The following is a 21,304-nucleotide window of genomic DNA, read 5'->3' as shown; positions in this document are numbered from 1 at the left end:
TTCAGTTATTTTTAAAAATCTTGGCTCACGCTTGCAGGGAATTGAGGACTTCAACAAGATGAATTACTCTGCTGTCTTCCAGTGCTGCAATGCTTCTACCATGTTTTCAAAGATCCTCAGAGACACAGGTAAGCATTATCAACTATATTTTCAGACAAAGAAATAAAGATACAGAGCAGTGCCATTATTGTCCCAGATGATAACCCAGACCACCAAATTCTAGGCTTTTTTTTTTAACCACTGGACCAGCCTTGCCCAGTGTAGCAACCCACTGAATTTGTTGATTCCTTGATCTGAATTTTAAGCATAAACTAGTACCAGATAAGCTTTCACTACATATGTAAGACAACATGACACTGAGCCTTTCTCCTCATTTAAACAGACGTTACTCTTTCATACATCAGTTTCCCCTTTTGTAGTTCGTACATAGTAGCATCACTTCTCTGCAGCATCAAGACAGTTACAGACAAAACATCAGAGGACTGTGATATAAAAAGATGAATGTACCTAAACAAAAATAGATTTACCTTTGTTATCTCTCCTAATCACCTGTTTGGTACTGGTTCACACACAAGCAGAACACCATGATGTTATTTAGGATGAGGAAAAAAGGGAGAGAGAATGTCTATGCAATGTACTCTGAACAGACTAGGTGATATCCTGAATTCTTTAGTCAACACTTACACAGGGAACAATCTGAGGGTACATCTCCTCTTTGCCCTATACATTCTACATCATTTATACAAGAGCAAATGCATATGTGAAATCATTCTGAATCACTAGCATCTTCCATCTTTTCACTGGTATCAAAGATTGCACATGGCATAAGGCAATGGTGAATCAAGCCTCATGATCTTTACAGGGAGTTTTGCCTCAGAGAGTACCAGCAGACACTGAAACAGAACTCACAGATCTTGTTAAGTACAAATAGCACCAAAGTACAGGTAAATGAAGAATTTTACAATTTGAGATTTGTTCATGGCATTCCTTCCTATAAATCAGCTTGTGGTGTAAAAAAAAGCTAAAATTAAACTTGTCCACATGTAAAAAACATGGTGTGCAAGAATATTTCTGAACCAATGAACTGTGTGCATATCTGTGGCAATTGAGGTAGATTTTTCTTCTTGTTCCAAATATTTTCCAGCATATACTTATTTAAGTCCTCAGTGATGCTAAACTTGTATCTTCAGTCTCCTTCAAGGCAGGCATTTTGGTTAACTCTTTGCCTCAGGAAGTGCATTCTCTTCATCCCCAGGTTGCATAGGCTTGCTGTTTCCTCTTAAGGTTAAAAACGAGTATCTCAGTCCTCCTGCCATACTGAAGAAAAGAGAATTAGCAGAGGTGTCAGAGATACCTGATGCTGTATACACCTTTTTATAGGTATGTACCTTCCCTTCCAAAGGTTTACAGAATACCAGATAGCATAAACTAGGAGTGCCTCAGAGCCATGCACGCTTTCTGAGAAACTAGCCCTGAGCAGACAAAGATAAATTACCAGTTGCTCCAACAGATTCATACAAACAGATGTAACAGTTCACCCAAGCACAAAAAGTAACAACTCACAAGCTATAACTCATATTCAATAGGCACAACTCATTCAGTGTTCTCACTTCCCACACCACTTGGCTTTTACTTGGAAGCCTCACAGCTCCAAACTGCTGCTTATAAAAAAAGAATGAACTCAATCCCACATAGTAAAACTGCAGGCATGTTTCCATAGTTAAGATCCTACCACAGTAAGATTAAATATTTGAAAACAGACATGAAAAGATATAACTAATTGTAATGAACTTTACAACCTGAGGCAATGCCTCCTCAGGCCAGTAAGTTTCAAAACTGCATCACTCAAATGGGCCAAAACAAACAAAACAAAACTGTATCTCATGGAGAACTTTTTAACAAGTTTAACAAATAGAGGCTATTGAAGTTCCACTCACCAAATATTTAGTCCTATAAAGTTTAACACGGAGAATATGTAATCTCCACCAATCAACATTCCAATGTAAGCAACGGATATATTCTGAAAAGGAAACAAAAGCCATGCATTTATTGAACTCAGTTTTCATCTCCAAGAATATAAATTATATAAATTAATTTACTTTTCTAGGGAAATAGCTACTCTCTTGTTGGCTACTCTAAATTGGCATTTAAATTAGTTTAATGGGATGTCAACCTTATGTGTAATGTAACAGTCACATAAAATAACAAAATCAGTATGTTATCTAAATGCATGCAAAGCACTGAGAGTGACTTTCTGAGGACTAAAAAGAAAATAAAGAAAATCAGCTATTTGATATTAGGCAAAATGAAGCTACGGCCACCTTCTGAAAATGTACTTCCTTTTAATTTTTGGAAGGCTCCTTTCAAATCCCATTTCTTTAAAGCAGGTTTTGGGTTCTCAAGCATAAGAAAGTATGCTTTAAAGTTACAATAAAAGCTCTTTTTTATTGCTTTAAAAGGGTTACCTCTTTACTTTGCCAGCTAAACATGCACTGAAAGCACTTGGCTCAAGTTCAAGGCAGGCACAGTTTAAAGATTCTACCTCTCACCCTGCCCCCATCAAGTTTTGGGAAAATTGTCCCCTATAGACAGAAGGAAAGCTATAGAACTCTGTGATCATTTTACCAGCAGTTGATGGTTTCAAATGTTTTAGCAGCTAGCCTGAACAATGACATCATTTCTACCAGTTTCTACTGGTAACTACTGCATCATAAAGTGCTTCTCAACTTTAAAGCTGTTTGAAATGTCTCAAAGACTATTACTGCTTAGAAAATAGAAATAGTTTTGCTCTATCTTAATGGTTTGATACAGACATATAAAATTTAGAAGAATGCTTTCAGGGCCACAGAATGAAAACTACTACGCTAATCTTGCCAGCTTTCAAAAAAAAACCCCAACTGTAGGAAGAGAAGTACCACCTTCCTTTTGCAGATTTTGCTGTGCTGGAGGTATTGTTTTCCTTAGTCACCCATGCAAGAGAGCACCTTGAGGATTGTTATTCCTGGCCTAAGCTAGTTTGGATTCTGATAGTTGTTTGGCCCACAACTGCACAAGTTTTATCTTTTACTACAACTCTTCTTACAGCTTACAGCTCCATGCTTCTCTCCAAACTGGCTTACAAAAAGTTACTTGGGCAGTCAGTGATATTCCCAACTCAGACGTGCTGGCCTCATCAACACAAAGGAAGTTGTACTGATTTTAAATTAAACTGGGTTAGAGAAAACAGACTGTAAGGACATCAAGTCCAGTTTTTAAGACATGCATATTTTGGTGTTGATCAAACAGACCAGAATTTATAAAAACCAAAATGAAATAGTCCATTCAGCTAGAATAAAAGTTGTCACAGAGGCTGAAGCAGTTGACCATAGAGCAATATACTCTTTAAGACAGCTTAGGCATTACTCTGTATCTATGAATGCCCTATGTATTTGCAAAGACATGAGTTCAGCCCAGAGTGAAAGTAGGTTAGTCTGTTTCAGTTTGCAATGGATTTACACCAGCCCACCTTGACTAACTTACAGTAAACTAGTAAAGAACAGAAGCAGGTGACAGTACCTGATGCAATGTGGTTAAACATACATCTTTTAATCAAAGTGGTTCAAGTTTCTCTTGTAGGAAAAAACCCCAACCCTCAATACTCACATGGCTTTCTAACTTACACCTGAGCTTCAATGGAAGAGAACAAACCACACATCACTTTGTGGTGTGACCTTGTTTGGCACAAGCAGTGTCCCAGTATTAGCCCTCATTTTGAGTTTCCAGCTCAAAGCATAATCAGGGTCACTGCAGAGTCAGTGCTTTTCCCTGTCTACTTGAGCATTCTCATCTCCCTCTTCTGCCTCCATAACTCACCTTGATGGCACCAACCACTGTCGTTGTGAGTGCAGAATTGTAATGACTGCATAGGACAGTAGAATACATCAAGAGAAACCTAAATAAAGGAGAAAATTATATAACTTCCTCTCAGGGAGCTCAGAAGTTTAGCAATGCTTTGAAATGTTCAACATTTTCTGGATCAGTATTTTGCTGGCATCTTTGATCCCACCTGTTCTAAACCCTAAAAAAAAAAGATTCTGTGATCTGTATTTTAGGTTAATGACGTGCAGATACAGAGTACTCAAAATACATGTTAAAATGTGCTGCTTGAGCTCTAGCAGAGTCATCCCTATTCTCTGTGTTTCTTACACGTCAGTATTTGAAGTTACTTTCACCCCTTGTTTTGTGATGTGTAAAAGAGCAGAACAAGATCCAGCTAATTTTTCCATTCTTCCTTTGACTCTGCAATTTCAACAGGAACAAAGCATTACTTCATTACTTCTGAGTCTTCCATACTTTTCCAGGTACTCTAAAGAACAAACTCACTGAAACAGTTCCTGTACTGAAGGGCTTACATTGTATTAACTGCAAAGAAGTTAGGTAGTCAGAACAGCCAGCCAGCAGAGATACTCAGTACAGAAAGCAAAAAGATAAATGTCATGTTGACCACCGTACTGTGAGATCAACAACACAGACAGTACTGAAACAGTTATTTACACTATTAGAAATAATTAACAGACAAGACAGAAGCTTGGGGGAACAATAAATTGTCTTTTAATTTTAACATAACTTATTAGTGTGTCTTATATCTGTGATTTGCAATTTGAAACACTGTCATTAAAATGTCTTACATGATTGTCATGTGTCCTTACCCCAACAAGCAGGAAAGAATAAATTGAAAGACAAATAAAAAATTTGTCCAGTGTTGGAAATGTGTCACCTATTAAAAAAAAAAAAAAGGCCAGAATTACGTGCTATATAACCAACTGTACACACACATAAAATGTAATTAATATGAAAATGTGCAAAATCACACTATACATTTGATTCATGCTATAATTATGAAACATTATATTACGACTGGAAACAGTTCGATGCATTTAACTTCAGAGACAACAGGATGACAGCACAGATGATAACTAAACACATTCTTGTAATATGTATAGCATAGCAGTGCAGATATAAAACTACACACTGCAAGCAATGACTATAAATAAAATACAGAGAATTTTTGGCTTTATATTTACTGATACAGATACCAATACTGTGATTAATATTATATAATAAATAGTATTGATATGAGACAGAGAGAAAAAGCAAATAATCTCCTTGAAATCTATTTCATACTATAGATTCATTCACGAACTGCTTTCCAGGTCCAAGCCTGCATTTTTGAGCTCAAAAGTAGATTAAATAAGCATTACTAAGGTCTCTCATCAATGACAGTCAATGAAAAAGCTAAAACATCACTTTGAAGTCTGCTCCTTAGTGACGAGCAGCAAACACACAGTGCCACACAACAGTCACTAAGAAACCTGTCACAGATTCTTCTCCATCTCTAGTAACTCCAGGATATGCCTCATATTAATCTGGTTAGTTTAAAGTCACCTGTATCAGCACAAAACACAGCAAAAGCTGAACACATCTGTGAGAAACAGGATAAAGGCTGTTAGTTCATGCTGAGCTGTGGCTAACTAAGCCTCCACCACCTGAGGTAATATATTAGAGGGATCTCGGGCAGCTCTTCCCTGCTAGAATAGTGTTGGTGTTCAACAACAAACCACAAAGTATTACAGAGAGACATTCTGGGGCTTCCTTTCTCTTCCACTGCATTGCACTTTCCTGTCCTCCCAGCCAGCCAGCTGGTGAAGGAGAAGTGAACTGGGACACTCACAAACTGCAGTCACTACAAGACATGGTAGCTACATACCAGAGACATGGTAGCTACATACTGGAACTAGCAAGAGGAGCAGAAGCCATTATCACATAGACATGGTACTGATATTTTGACTGGCAAAAGATACATGCTGTGCATTGTCTAGATCAAGGCAAAAAGCACTGCTAGGGTAAAAGCAAGCCAACTTCTATGGCCTGAAAATCTACTAAATACAGGTGTTACCTATAATGATTTGTTGCTTTTCATCAGTATTTTTCCATTTACTCGCTTTTTTCTGTGATTTAATCTCTGGGCATCACATTGATGCTAGTTATCCATGTCATTTAATGGGACTTTCAATATCAAGTGACCAAGCCAATTCATATGCACAACAGGCACTGTGCTTTTCTCTGGTATTTATTTATACTCACCAGGTAATTAAGCATTAAATTGTTTGTGCCAAATCAACATGTGTACACAACACGCTATTTTTCCCAGGGAATAAACCTAGCAACAAGGTAAACTTCCCTGTTCAGACCTCCCAAAATGCCTCCAGCCCTGCCTGCTGGGAAAGTAGTTGAAACCTTACAGCCATACAAACTTGGCCCCCACTATGTCTGTCAAGAAAGGCATCAGCTGCATTTTTCTGAACTGGCACCAGGTCATGCTGAACTGATGTTACAAAAAGCGAATTCATATTCAAAGCAGATGTAAATCCATCATTTTCAGGAAATGACAATTTTTCCACTTAAAGCAGACTTCTAAGAACACAATGACAAAATCACGTGAGTTCAGGGCACAGTAACATACAACAGAGGACACTGGAATGATTTATGACACCCCCAAGCTCTGTAACAATTTTCAGTGGCAAAACTCAAAACGTTTCTAAAAAGGAATATGAGTGTCTAGACTCACTTTACTGGTAAGAAAAGGGCAACTTAGCAAGTCTATGATAGAGCCTGAAAAACACATATCTCCTGGTCTGATACTTTACGCACCAGGACACACTGCCTATGGTATTATACAAGTTATGATTAGCTACGGAGTCATGCTGTCGTTCTGTAAGAATGTAAAATGTAAGTTACTAAGCTAGACTGAGACTAAACAGGAATCTGTTCTGTGCATCAGAATGAGAGAAAGACTGGAAATTGTCTGGTTTTGGTATTTGCAATCTCGTTTTAGAGCATGTGGCAAATCACACAGTGCAGCTGGATTCCCAACCAATTGCTCTGGCTGAGAGCTCCCAGTCATACATCAGTTCTTAAACAAAGGTTCATATAAAGGCTATCACACAAATTCAGCTTCTCCTTAGAGTGAATCATTAGAAGTTCTTACCTGTGAAGGGCAAGTCCAGGTCACGAGTTTCAAATACTAGCCACTAACATGGGTGTAGAATTACCTCTTCAAAAAACAAACCAACACACACACACACAGAGAAAAAATGAATAAAATTACATTATCAGTCTGAGATACGCAATATTGCTGCTTACCTGCTGAAAGTCTCCAGTAGAAAAGCTAATAATAACTGTTGGAACCACCATGAAGCAAGCATTATAGAAAAGGACACCGTATTTTCCCAACTCCTGTAAAAAATAAAACACAGTGCTTGGAACTACAAGCCATTTGGGAGCAAGATACTAAATATTACACCGGCAATCCTTCTGACATTGTTGTCAATGAGCAGACAAAACATAATACGTTTCAATTTAAAATACAAGCTTGCTGTCGCTGGATTCAGTGTTTAGTACTGAGCTGAGTTTCCACTTCAGTCACTTTGTCTGTAAGCTCAGCAGACTATTACTACTCTGCTATACCTTGGACAGCTTCTACACAACAGCAGCTAGTCAGAAACTTCCCAAGGCACTGGTCCAGACTGCTTTGTGTTAGACTGCACATATGACTCTGCTAGACCAAGGGATTACCCATTCCATCTACGGCAAATCATCCACAAAAGCACAGGGCAGGGTGGCTCCCTGGGGTCAGCGTAACAGGAAAGTTAATGGAGTCTAACTCCTAAATGGAGCATCTATAATTACTGGTAACTGATGTAACTTCAAGCAACTTGAGGGATGCCGTATATCTTGTTGGTTAACTTGCTTGACACAAAGGCAGAAGATTAGGGGAATGAAAAAACAGCCTTCCCTTCCTCTAGATTCAGCCACACTACTTAGCAAATCTCTCCAGCTTATCTCTTGCTTTAAAATGAAACACGGTATTTTGCAGAAAACTGTGGAGCTGTTAAGTGCTGCTTATAATGCATTTCATGTGACTCCAAAGATATATATTTCCTCCGTACAGACTGTACCACAAAAGTTAGTGACAAAACCTCTATCTAGCATCTCCAGGACTGCTCTTTGCTATGACTTGGTACGTTTTCATGACACTGTATTTGAAGAACAGTCTGCTCAATGTTTACGTAAAGTGTAATGTATCAAGGTACTTCCTAATTCTTTGGCATACTGGGGTTTGGTGTACACTTGCATATCACTAGTTGTGGTTACTGACTCAAACTGGACTGGTCTCTGCTCACACCCACAAGTTTATTTTACATAAACCTCACTTTAACTGTGTTTCTAGTCAAAAACTCATCTTTCTTAGATATATGTATCAAGTGTACAGGTAAACAATTTGCTTTTGGTCTGGATTTATTTTATTTTATTAGGCAAAAGCAATGTTTTAAAGCCACTACAAACTCTGTTTAAAAGACCTGGGAGAAAATAAAATACACTGCTTATCCATGCTTGGCCTGAGATACTAGTAAGTTTTTCCCAGGCTGTTTTGTATTAAAGATGCACATATCCACAAAAATAGAAAGCAAATGAAAGAATTTATTAGTTCATAACTGTATGTTCATAAAGTCACATAATAAGAACCCGCTGTTAACCATATCATCATAAAGCTAAATTCAACCTCATCATCCCACAATTACCTTTGGATCAATTTTCTGCTTTGTGTAAACTCCATTTGCCGCTGTGAAGATATCATTTAGCAATACAAAGGTGTAGCCCTCCAGATTAAAAGACAGATCAGACCTGGGGAAGAATTATTATATTGTAAATAAGCAAAAAGCATAAAATGCACTGCATTACCTTGTTTACGTAGAGAAATATCATAGACAGATGAGGAAATGCAAATCGTGAGAACTCCAGCAAGTCACAGGTTTTGCTTTAAGCCTTCTTTGTAAGTCAAAGTACTTCACATTTCTCCAGTCACAGGACCATCACAAATGAGTCATTGGAGCGTTCCCAGTACTCAGTAAGGAAGTGGCAGGAAATGTTCAGTTTTCGTTCTGAGAAAGATTCCATCTGTCTCAATCCTGACAACCTGTCCAATTATTACTGAGTATACTAATCTATTTCTTTTAACAGAAAAAGTAACTAGGGAATAAAATCTGACTACTTGTTCTTTACAGTCAGACCAGACATACTGTCATCCTTTCTGTTTTGACTAGAGGTATGTTTTGACATACCTCATGGATATAGGGTAATTCATTTAATAGGACATGGCTCTATCCAAGTCACATCACATGGAAATTATTTACCTTTTTACCTAACAAAGCCAAGAAACAAAAAATAACATTACATTTCCACTTAAATAAAGGAATATTCAAACAGAAAGAAAAGAGAGGAGACTAGCATACAAGTGCTTTGTGAGCTTAATCTCCCTTCTCCCTTTTGAACTTGTACAAAGTGATGAAAAAATAGACACTGCCTAACTCAAAACAGTATTTGACAGCCAAAACATCACTCTTTCTATCCAGACCAAGAATGTGTTTTTATAAGATTATTAAAATACACTGACACTATGAAATAAAAGCAGCATTCCTCACACAGTTTTAACTTGCTTCATTTATGATCCTGCAAACGTGGAAAACCTAGAGGGAAAAAAAGAAGCACCCATACTTCCAGCTGGAGTTAAATTTTTGCCTTTGTATTCCTGCACCTCCCCATGATGTCACTAGACAGATTTTCCAAATCAACTTAATCCAGAGTAACTGATCTCAACTTAGGTTTACTTGGCACTTAACAAGGAAAAAATCCTCCTGTTTTCCCTCCTCTCCTAACATGACTTCAACATGTAACAAACAAAAACCTTACCCAGCTGCTATGAAAGCCCCGAGAATGATGGCAAATACGCTGACTATAATACTCAGTGGGTATCGTTTCCTGTAGGCAAAAATTAGACAGTTCACATACTCATTATTTGAAGAGGAGATTAAATGGCTGTTTGCCTGAAAAGTTCCAAAGTAATTAGTAATCACAGAACATTTAACAGGAGGGCACAGTCTTGATAATCTTACAGAAGCAATGTGATTGATCGCATGCCACGCTGTCAGACTTTGGCCTGGAGAACAGAGATTGAAAAAGCATTGTGGGCATTCTACTACTAGATAATTCTGAAAGTGAAGATTAAAGGCTTAAAGTAATAGCACTGGAACAAACTGTAATTTACTGTGTATTGCTATTCATAATTTACATATTTCAGTGTCTTCCAGTAATCCAATAAAGGAAAATCACTACACATCTCTCATGCAATTTTTCATCTCACTTTTCTTGGGTAAGATGCTGTACAGCACACTATCTGCACTATCTGAGCTATTTTTTAAATAGACACTTATTTTGCAGTCGAACTAAAACCTTGTACTTGAAGGGGAAAGCATGGAAGCTTATGATAATTCTTTACTACATCCACATCAGCACTGCCACAGAGCAGGGAAAAGGGTACCGTAAAACTATTCTGCTTCTTATAACTGTATTACATTATTTATAAATGTCTTAAGTGCTTCTTTTTGCACCATACTTACAATGTCCCCTACTCATTCTCTCAGGCTAGGCCCCAGCTCTATGCTGGCCTGTAAGAAACGATCCATTAGGGAAAAAAAAAAACAAACCGAAAGTACAATGCTCTTGGAGAAATCCTGTGTGTCAAAGAAGCACAGCTGTGGACCACTGTCCCAACAACAAAGCTGTATGCAGTCTTTAGATATATTAGGCTTTGATCATATGGACTTCCTACAGTAATAGCCCAAACTTTGACTGCTTTTCAAATCCTGAGGTAAGCCAGCATAGACTCTCTGGAGTCCTTTCATCGTCAGCCCTGAGGAAATACTGCAGCAGTCTGTAAGAATACAGCATTCTGCTCTTCAGCTTCCCTTAGCTGAAGATGCTGCTTGCACTTACAACACCACATTACTGTAGTCCAGCTGAGAACTGATAACAGCCTCACTGACTCACATTTTCCTCACTTGCAGGAGTCCTCAGGCCAACAGGAGAAGACAGCAAGTTCTCCTTTCCCTGTGTGAACCTACAACTGGAAAAGAATCCCAGAGCATCTCCAAATATGAATCACATAGATCAACTGCTGCTTCAGCCAAAAGGAGATGACAGTCTTCTTGGGGGCTTTTTGAAAGCTTTTCCCCTGGCAGTCACTCAATGTTGCCTAGATTCAGCTTCAGCAGACTGCTTTTCCCCTTGTGACTTCACCTTAACCAAGCACAAGCCATTCAGATAGGACTATGGTGGTGACAAAGTATGATACATTTATATTCCTGTTCTTCCAAGTCAGTTTAACTGAAACTAGTGCAATTCTTAACTTCTCATTAAAAATAATGGTGGTACCTATAATTAAGGAGTTTCTTATCTAACAGCATGTGATTAGGTGTTTTGCTTCATTAAACTAGTATGTTTTTAGACTTGGGCCAGAAAGCTACTCTACATAAGCAGACTGCTGTACTATCATCACTGTTTTGTGACATAAGGATCTGTCTGAAGGACTCTATAGCTTAGGGGCCTTCAAGACAAGACACAAACCATAACTGCTGGAAGTGCCTGAACTGTGCTCTGCTTACCTGATCCTTGTGCAACAGTTAAGAGAATGAGCTCTGTAAATGAAAACAAGCTGAAAATTTTTTCCTGTACTCACTAAAATACGTGCATCTATGTCTTCAAAAAAAGTTGCATAAACCCACTTTCTTTGCTTTTCTCTACTTGTCAGTAAAAATCACTCATTCAATATTCTGACGAGATGCCACAAGTAATCCATTTGATACGATCTAAAATAAAGGTATCTTAAATGAAAAAAAAAACAAAACACAAAAAAAGGATCACCCAAGTATGATGATTTCCAGCAGTAAAGTAAGTGGAATGGTAAACTTCCTGAGCACTGTAAACATCGGCAAACTGTCAAAAAAAAAAATAAATCCAAACATTGCATCAGATTAACAGCGTTTTTATGTTCTAATTCTTATCTAATTTTCTAACCAGATGATGAAACCATTAGTCCAGCAACAAGCAACCCAAACAAATTCCCAGCCACTTGGCATATAAAATAAAATGTCAATCTGACACTAGAGGCAGGTTAGATAACCAAATCATTGAAAAATAACAAGATTTGCCAGTTTGTGCAACAATGCAACTGGCTACTTTCTAAAAGGTCCCTCTGCATCAGTGAAATGGAATATAAAAGCTGTTTTCTACCTAGCATAGCCCCTATGAAATAATTCTTACTGTAGAATTCATGGGCCGAGTAAGTAAAAATTATTTCTATTGTAAACTTAGAGGACATGCAATAAACCTGTCTCCAAAAACATATAACAAAAATAAAATACAAAGCAAAGCAAACATGCTTAATAAACAAGCTGTACTTTAAAAAAAGTAGAATAAATCCACAAGAAAAAATCAGAGCAAGTACAAGAAATTTGAAAGGTGGGATCAGCTTCAACTACAAAGAAACAGCTACTTTTGAACAACATATAGTTGGTCTACAAAAATTAATGCAGTTGGAAACACTTTTAATTAACTTGAGAAAACACCTGCATCTCACACTTTGTAAATCTGACAGCATGACCATGTGAATCATCTGTTTCAGATAAGTATTAGCAACTGCATTAATAAATTATATAAATCCTGTAAGAGTTTAATCACTTTAAAACAAACACTCTGAAGTTATGCATAGGACCATCTACACCTCAGACACAACCCAAACAAGGTGGAAAATTCCGTAATGAAACAAATGTCACATAATGTAACAAAACACAATCTAACAAAACATTAATGGTAGAAACACTGCAGTCATTCTTACTTTTCTGTTATAAAAAAAAATTATTAATAGTAAACCTAGATGAGATATGTATATGTCAGCCATAGCAGGAGGAGATGGTGCACTTACGTTTAAAATAACCTATTAAACTTTTTATGGTAAAATTACAGTTAGGGAAATGGGAAAGAAGAATCCATGATTCAGACTTTCACAGGATTGAAACTATGTCCATATTCACAATGGCTGAAGTGCTACTAAGGACAGTACTGCCAAAGTCCTTATGTCTGCCTGAGCAGTCACTGCAGTGCGGCAACTTCTGAATGCATATAACAAAGAGTTGCAGAATCAGGCATCTAATGCTGTTAGTCAGAGAAAATTAATTCTATAAACAAAAATAAATGTAAATGCATTTAAAGTAATACATTTCCTCTCCCAGCATCTGTTTCAAAATGCTGAAAACCTGAAAAATTCTCCATTTTGATTTAGATTACTACCAAATCCTCAGGAGCCTGTAATAACATACAAGAAACCAACGCAATGGGTGTGCTGTATTCTGCAGTCTTGGTGCAGCCATCACGCTTCTGCACTCCTCTTCCACAGAAAATCTGGTCATTCAATCCGTTACAGCAGGTCCTCTATGTAACTTACACCTTTTTAGCACTAGCATGGAAGCAACTGTCATGGATCTATGCTTACAGGCATATGGAAGCTAGCAAGCCCTTCAGCAGTCTCCCCACAACCTGCTTTTGCTGCTCAGCAGGGCTAGGCCACTGTCACTACCCCACTACACAGTAGTTTTTTCCACCTCTTGGTGATGCCTAAAATAACCTGCACCGACATCATGGTACAATTTTTTCCCTTGCTCTTCCTCCTTCAAAAATGTCTTACAGCTTTCAGACTCTCTGGTTAGGCTACCTAGGACAAGTTGGATGCTTGGGTGTGAGGGGAAAGAGAAAGCACCTTCATTATCACACAGTTTCTATCAGTACAGGCCTGGCTAAGCCTACCTTAAAAGAAGCAGACAGCTTGTAAACAGATCAAATGTTTGGGTAAGAATTTTGTAACAGTGTCAGGGGCCTAGAGAGACAGACAGACACATTTAATCCCCTATGCAATGCTCTTCTTCAGTGTTTATTTTTTACCCCCACAAAGTAAAAGGGTAAAATCCAAACAGTCTACTTATAAATTCCATTTACTATACCTGAGTTTGCTGGTACTTGATAATCCACTTATGTGGTTTCCAACATAAATCAGAGGCAGAGGAAACAACTGTGATAAAATTAAAAGCACAACTCAGATTATTATACTTTGAAACACTGTTGAAACACTTGATAGAATTTGAGAACTGTAATATCAGATGTACTTTCAGGAAGAAAGAATTCTTTTTTTAAGGAAAAAAATGTAACTGGGCCGCAAACTGATCTGCAGCTCTCATTCATGTGACCATTCACAACCACACTTTCACTATTTCATTAAAGGCTTGAAATCTACCTCTAAGGAGACTCAGGCTCCATTTAGAGTAAATGTCAATTAGTTTTATTTCAGTGACTACAATCCTCAGATTAATACCCATTCTAACATTTGGATATTAGCTATAAAAGTAGTATTAATAACAGTAGCTGAATAAGCAAGAGAACAGGTGGAATAAAAGAATGAATAAACTGTTAAGTATGCTGTGCTTCTCTAGGTACTCCAATACATTAGAGTATGCCTCGAAGAGACACTGTTTCGGATCTGCCTGACAAATTACACTATGCAAGATACTAGAAAGGAAAGGTAAGTATTTAGGTGTAAATGAAACTTTACCTTTTCCAGCTTCTACCATAATGAAACTGACTCGCACAGAAACACAAGGGCCCTAACACAATACAAAGAAAAAACAACAGAACTTCAGAGCCTTCAGAAAAGGTACAAGTCATCCCTACAACATATTCATCTGCAGCTCAAAGCTGTTAAACCTCCACCACAGAAAAGCTGCAGAAGATTGAAACCAATCAAAGTAATCAATGGAGACAGAGGTGGTGTGTACATCTAGTCCCATTCACCATCACTTCAGGAGAGCTGAAATGGCAGAAAGACAAAACAGATCTTCTATCCTAATGTGTAATAGCTGCTGTAGTGCCTACACATGCTTCAGGAGTCACTCTTCGTTGGAGGCTATGTCCTCTTAAAGCATGGTGCACTGGAAAAGCATACAGAGAAGTGGACTGCATTTTACCTGTGTTAAAAATTCTGCATTCCTTTTACAGCAGAGAGAGAGGAAAAAGTGCAGTAAAATGTAATTAAAGTTAACTAGTTAACTTTTAAGTGAAAGTAACAGTAGCAGTAAACAGGACTATAAAGTAAACAGAAGTGTAAGTTAATAATATTCAGCCTGTCTATGTAAGTTCGCAAAAATTTTGTAATGCACTATCTCTTCCACAGATTTTCATTTAGAAAATTTTATTTCATTCACAGGGTGAAAAAAGAGCTAACATTATATTGTCTTTCTTCTGAATTTAGTCAATTGTAAAGCAAAAAATACAACATTCAGCACAACATCAAAGATCAGTGACACATTTACTTTAAAAGGGTCAAGAACTCCAAAGCTTCATCATTAAAATATGCACTTTGCTACTTCAGAACTCTAGCTGAAAGCACTAAACATAAACCAGTCCAGAAGTGAAAAGCAATGATAAACTTAGTGTCAATGAAAGCAAAAGTTGTCAAAAGGATAAGAAGCTGGTCAAAGGGTGCTTTAAAACATAAAGAAATCAACAATGAGCAATCCAGCTGATTCACTGGGACTAGTCAAATCCAGCACTACAAGCAATACGCAAGTGCTGGATGCTGCAGTGCTGACTGCTCCCAGCATATCCAGGAAAGTCTTCCAAAGGATAGATATTATGATGACAAGGAAAATGGGTGCTGTATTTTTTTTTATGCCTTTGTACCAAAGTTACAGTGAAGGCCACAGCAGAAACGGAGCATAGTGGGCCTGGGGGAGGCGGAGGGAAAAAGCTTTGCCAGATCTCAACAAGTCGTTTACATGTGGAACTCTCAAAACTACCACTGGGAAGCCTTCTTTCATATTCTGGAATAGATTAGGATTTTTCCATTTCATGATCAATGCTATAGATATTCTTACGAGATTTTTTTACATACAGAAATGCCAATGATTTCAACATGCATTAAAAATAAACAGCATTCACCAATGGCTGGAGACATTCATAGTAAACCTCATACTGACAGTAAGACAAGATGCTGCAGGGAAGATGCTGGCCTGAACAGCTACAGTATCTGAGCCCTGCAGCAAAGCTAACACTCTCTGTATCTGTGGAAAAACACTGACCAATACCCTGCAACAAGACATAAATACACAAGCTTATGCATCAAAGTAAAGCTCCAGCAACATTGCACATGGATGCAAAAATTTACAAGGGTCACTGATGTAGCCATTTCACATTCTAGTTCCCAATCTCAGATAAAAAAAGATCCTCCCATATGTTCTCTGTCCTGCCTCCTTAGACCAGACATACTTAAGGCCTGTACGTGCAGCTAGCCCCCACCCACAGTATTTTCAGTGGGCATTATTTTAGCCCCTCCTGTGGCACATAAATCTTACATTTGGAGTCAACTGTTGCTCAGGTTTTTGGTCTATCACATATTCTTCTTCTATTGTTTTATCACGTCCCATTCAAATTTTCAAGCAGCCCTTCCCCCTTCACGCTGTGATCAAAATTCTTAAACACAGCTCTCCCACTGATCCCACAGGGAGCTGTATAAATTCAGAAAAACACTTCAGGAATCTGAAAGAGTTCATCCAGCTGTATGAAGGTGCAGCACCTTTCCCCTGTACTGCATAACAGAATGGCACCAGATTTCTCTGCAAACAAAAGGCCAGAATATCGTAGTAAAATTTAAATGATCAAATCCAATATTATATGAAACAAAGACACAAATAATCACAGTCAACAAACAAACACAAACTTTTTTCTGTTCTTCTTTTATATCTCATCTCCAGAAGAAAGAATGCCACTATAAGAGGTAACATTTTCTTAGTAATATCAGGACCTATGTAATTCTTACCTTCACAGGTATACTTTTGTCAAAATCGGGGAAGTGAACAATCTTATTTAATTTTGACACATACAAGATAAGTATAGTGGCTGCCATCTAAACAAAAACAAAAAACAAGAAGTCATATAAGAGCAAAATTGTAATGTATGAATGAAAGAACTGCTTCAAAAACAAAAACTTTATACGTATTTGACAAATGCTAGGTATTATGTATTTCTTTCAAAGAACACAGCACACAACTAACAAACTATAATAACTTTATTCTTATCCATTTTGCCAGCTGTTTATTTAAAAGTACAATATAGACATATGCTTTACTAGCTTGAGAAAATTAGTGGCACCCTGCGAAATAATACATGCTGAAAAGGAGCTGAGAAAATAAAACAGGAAACCATTCCAGAATAACCAGGTTATTTTCACTCACAGCGTTGTTTAGTCTGCAGAATGACTCCTACAGCTTTTTTGGTAATGTGAAATGGTGGTTGTGCCTTGATCAGCCTCAGTGTTGACAACATTGAAGAAGAAATAATAAAGATATGGACAGAATGAACGACACTACCTGCACAATCACACATCGTAGGAGTTAATGCTGGCTACAAGAAGGAGAAAAAATGCTGAAATTTTCCTTATTCAAAAATACAATAATTGACTATCTAGGGGATGGGGCGGAGTCATGTTCTGCAGATTAAAGCATTATACCATACTATATGTGCTTTATAAAGTGTTTGGGAAAATCCTGGAAGGATCAGTCAACAAAATATGAAAATACCGTTGAGTCTTAGGTGCTTTCTAGCCTTTGGCTTCCTCTGAAACATACATGGTTCCCTGCGCATTATGGATGTGTGAAACCATCTCTCCTCTTCTCACACAAGCAAAGGCTTTACAAGACATTTTACTCTCTTCAGCGCCAAACAGCAGTGATGTCAGACTTGCAGTACCCTCTTTTCACATCTTCCTCACTACCCCTTAGTTTGTAAGGCTGGCAAAAGTAAATCCTCCCTTTTAAATATATTTGCCTAAACAACACTTGTTTCAAGGCTCCCTCTTTCCCAGCCATCCCCCTGCAGAGTCACATGTTCTTTATGGACCATGTACACAAACATTTGAACTTTGGTTTCACAATGATGCCTACTAACAACAAAAAAAACATATTCCTGCTGTAGTATTTCAAATTGCCCACAGGAAAATAAGGCAAAAAAGAACCAAAATGGTGTGGTAGTCCTACTGGAAAACTGCTGGGAAAGGTGGGAGAGATTTAGGAAGAAATACACAGTTTGTCTGCAAATAAGGGCAGTATCTCTGCATATAACCAACAAATGCTCAAGGACTCTCACAGGATCTATTGCCAGAACAAATCTTGCTAGTTTGGAAGGCCAGGTCTCATAATCGCTGAACTCTATAAGAGAAATAAACAACATTTCCAATCCTTTATGTGACTTTTCCCAGGAAATAGTTTTGACTTGAGCCAAAACTTCCTCAATCTCACTAAAACAGATTATTTTTCCCTACAGTGTATCTAAGAAGACAAGCAGTGCAGTATAACAGAGATTTGCACCCCTATCTCCATGCTAACATTAGTTTCACTTAAAAATAATGAGTACATTTAGTATGCTTTACTTGTGAACATACCTGTCCAATTCCTAGAAACATGGGTGATGGGAAGCTGAAAAGCATAAACAGACATTTAATACTGAGGAAAGGGAAAAGGAAAAAAAAATAGGGAAAAAAAGTTTAAATTTAGCACCAAATTCAACAACTGGACATGTGGATGATTGGCCTGTCTTTCAGAAGAGAACAGCTATGCTTATTGGAGTCCTAATACTTTATTTCTGCAGCAAAACACAAGCTGCATCCAAATAATATAGCATATATGCTGTTGATCAATTCTAAATTGCTACTTGTTTTGGGGATATTTGTGAGTGAAGGTAACACACCTGGAGAACTCAAACAACGCATAATTCTTTGAGTGGCCTCACATATAGACTATATCTCCTGAGATGGTATATAGTAAGTTAAACCTCTTGCACTTGTCCTAACTTGGAAGCTTATCTCCACAGCCCAAACACGCAATGTTTTTGTGAAAAGAAAGTACCTAGGTAAATGTTGTAGAAATGTCTATTTTCTGCTAAAACAGCCAAATTCCTACCATACCCCTTCAGTTACCTTTAACTAAAAGCATGGATACTTGAATGTTAAGAAAGCAGAAGCTTTAGCAGGACACCTGAAGAGCCTGAGTGTCTCCACTTTTTCCCCCCACTCCACATCAAGTTAAAACAGATAAAGGCGCGGCAGTAACTGCTAATTCTCTGTAAGCATATTGAAACTCAAGCTGTTTATGATGGATGATTGCTTCGTGCCATAACCAGCAGTGTCTGCAGCCTCTCTGCCCAAAAGGCTTAACATGTCAAGGAGGTCCCTGCACATGAAAGCACCTACTGCCTCCCCGGAGTCACCCAGCATTTTGCTGGACTGCACTGTCAGGGATTGCCACAAACAAACCTGCACCCAGGGAACTAAATAAACCCCATTTTACTGTCTGTGCACACCTGCACTAACAAATGCCTATCAGGAGAGTCCACATTTTCAACAAGCTTTGTAATTTTACATTATTAAGGCTCCTTGAGTTTGTGGCTCTATCACACAAGCAACCAGGAACTACCATACTGCTACTCGGTGTGCTGAGAAATGTACATCTCAAATGAGCACCACTGGGATGGGAACATAGTGTTAGCAAAAGAAAGAAACACTGAACTGCAGCAGGGTGGCCATAAGGACACTGGAGTTGTAACACAGAGAAAGGGTTAGGAGCTGCCAGTAGCAACAGAGATTGCAGGAAACAGAGATATTTGGGGGTGTGGAAAGAGCCAAAAAACCAGGACTTCCATTTATGACATGACACCTACTGTTTTGCTTTGTTTTTACAGCTACATCATATAAATATGGAGACTTCACTCATCTATGTGACACAGATTTCACCAGACGTTTTTTACTTGCTGAGCCCTTAACATTCCAGCGATGCTGTAAGCTCTTTATACAAAAATTTAGGCTTACTGATGGCCATGCTATCCTTGATTATCTTTCACGGATGTGCTAGATGTACACCAGGGACTTGGAGCTGCAGATTGTACAATAAAAAACACTATAAAACAAAATCTCAACTTGCCTCATCCGTCCTTTCTGGAGGATGTTATATACAGCTGCTATGTATTCAAATAGCACTGAATGTTAGAAAATAAGAGCAAGTTCTGCTTTTTAACTTTTTTCCTTTTTTTTTCCCCTTTTCTGTTTCTAGTTCATAATGAGCTATATAACCTCATGATATATACATTATATCTCATATCATATATATGACAATATATGACCATATAAGATAATGAGCATAACCAGAGCAAAGCTTTTACGTAAAGAATATTAATCGTGACACCAAAGCTATATAACAGTTTCCTCTGGGACGCCCCATCAAGTCAAAGACATTGCTCTTCAGTGTTTTTAGGACTAAGAGGTTTTATGAGGTTTGCTTTTCATTTTTGGCAGCCTCAGAAAAGAAAGGCATTGGCAGGAAGGTAACAAGATTGCCTGGCACAAACACTTGGGGGAAACGTTGCCTTGTCGAAGGGTCTGATCGATCCGGAGCAACCAGCAAAACGCCTGCCTCGGCGCTGGGAGAAGCGAAGGGCGCTGCAGGGCAAGGCCGGCCTGCTTCAGAAATGCGCCTGCCAGGGACTGTGCCGGCGGGCGGGTGTCGCGGCAGCGGTACATACCGGGCGCACGCAGGCTCCGACACTGGAGAAATCGACCCGCGCCTCGGCACATCCCCCGACAGCCCCGGCACCGCAGCGCCGGTGCCCGTGCGCCAGCCGACGGCCCCGGGTCCCGAGCCGCACGCCCAGCCCGGGGTTATGCTGACGGGGAGGAAAACGCTGCCCCGACGGGCGGCGCGGTGCGAGGCGCTGCGGGCCGGTGCGGGGCCGCTCCGTTTCGGGAGCGAGGCGCGACCTGCTCTGGCCGGGAGGAGAGCGGTGCCGCCGCCGGGCCGCCCCGCAGCCGGGACAGGCCCCACCGCCCGCCCTGCCGCGGCCTGCGGCCCGACCCGCGCCGCCGGCCCTCACCTGTAGGCGCTGAGCAGGGCCTTGTTGACCAGCACGATGAGGAAGGAGCACGTCCCATAGAAGAGGGCTGAGAGCACCCTGGGCAGCGCCGGGGGCGCGGCGCCGCCCGCCACCTCACCCACGGCCGGCCGGGCGCTCATGACGGCGATGAGTGGCGGCGGCGAGCAGGACCCAGCCTGCGACGGCCGGGCCACCGCCCCTCCGACCCGGCCCGGCCCGGCCCGGCCCGGCCCGGCCCGCCTCAGCCCGAGCGGCGGGGGCTGGCGGCGGCCGCGGGGCGCCCCCTGGCGGGGCGGGCGGCTGCGCGCAGCTCAGACGTGGGGGCGCTGCCCGCGGCGTCCCGCAGCCGCGCCTCGCCTGCCCGGCAGGGGGCTCTGCCGCCCGCCCCGCCCCCCAGCAGCCGCCG

General features: G+C 39.7%; 1 protein-coding gene across 4 annotated transcripts; it reads right to left on the bottom strand.

Moving 5' to 3' along the window:
* Positions 1-129: 129 nt before the first annotated feature.
* On the bottom strand, positions 130-21,171 carry SLC35D2 (solute carrier family 35 member D2). Of its 4 annotated transcripts, XM_055790929.1 has the most exons (12): positions 20,899-21,170; positions 18,419-18,452; positions 16,799-16,885; positions 13,932-13,999; positions 11,800-11,871; positions 9,790-9,858; positions 8,622-8,724; positions 7,183-7,275; positions 4,689-4,756; positions 3,853-3,931; positions 1,938-2,020; positions 130-1,317 (listed from the first exon to the last, which is right to left on the bottom strand). In XM_055790929.1, the coding sequence occupies exons 1-12, from the start codon at positions 21,036-21,038 to the stop codon at positions 1,215-1,217; spliced, it is 999 nt and encodes a 332-aa protein (XP_055646904.1). In that variant the 5' UTR covers positions 21,039-21,170; the 3' UTR covers positions 130-1,214. The 4 variants fall into 4 exon arrangements, with proteins under 4 accessions (XP_055646904.1, XP_055646905.1, XP_055646906.1 ...); XM_055790930.1 differs by lacking the exon at positions 11,800-11,871 and having other exon boundaries at positions 20,899-21,171; XM_055790931.1 differs by lacking the exon at positions 18,419-18,452 and having other exon boundaries at positions 20,899-21,036.
* Positions 21,172-21,304: the final 133 nt, after the last annotated feature.

The sequence above is a fragment of the Falco peregrinus genome, chromosome Z (genome assembly GCF_023634155.1).
Source record: "Falco peregrinus isolate bFalPer1 chromosome Z, bFalPer1.pri, whole genome shotgun sequence".
Taxonomy (NCBI): domain Eukaryota; kingdom Metazoa; phylum Chordata; class Aves; order Falconiformes; family Falconidae; genus Falco; species Falco peregrinus.
The sequence above is the reverse complement of the archived record's forward strand: the minus strand, read 5'-3'. Positions and strand labels throughout refer to the sequence as shown.

Bases quoted from the DNA above. Each gene is read 5' to 3' on its own strand.
- SLC35D2 (XM_055790929.1), bottom strand. From the start codon at position 21,038: ATGAGCGCCCGGCCGGCCGTGGGTGAGGTGGCGGGCGGCGCCGCGCCC. The intron at 18,453-20,898 runs GTGAGGGCCGGC...TATGCTTTTCAG, and splicing joins GCCCTGCTCAGCGCCTACAG to CTTCCCATCACCCATGTTTC. The intron at 14,000-16,798 runs GTAAGAATTACA...ATTTTATCACAG, and splicing joins ACAAAAGTATACCTGTGAAG to TTGTTTCCTCTGCCTCTGAT.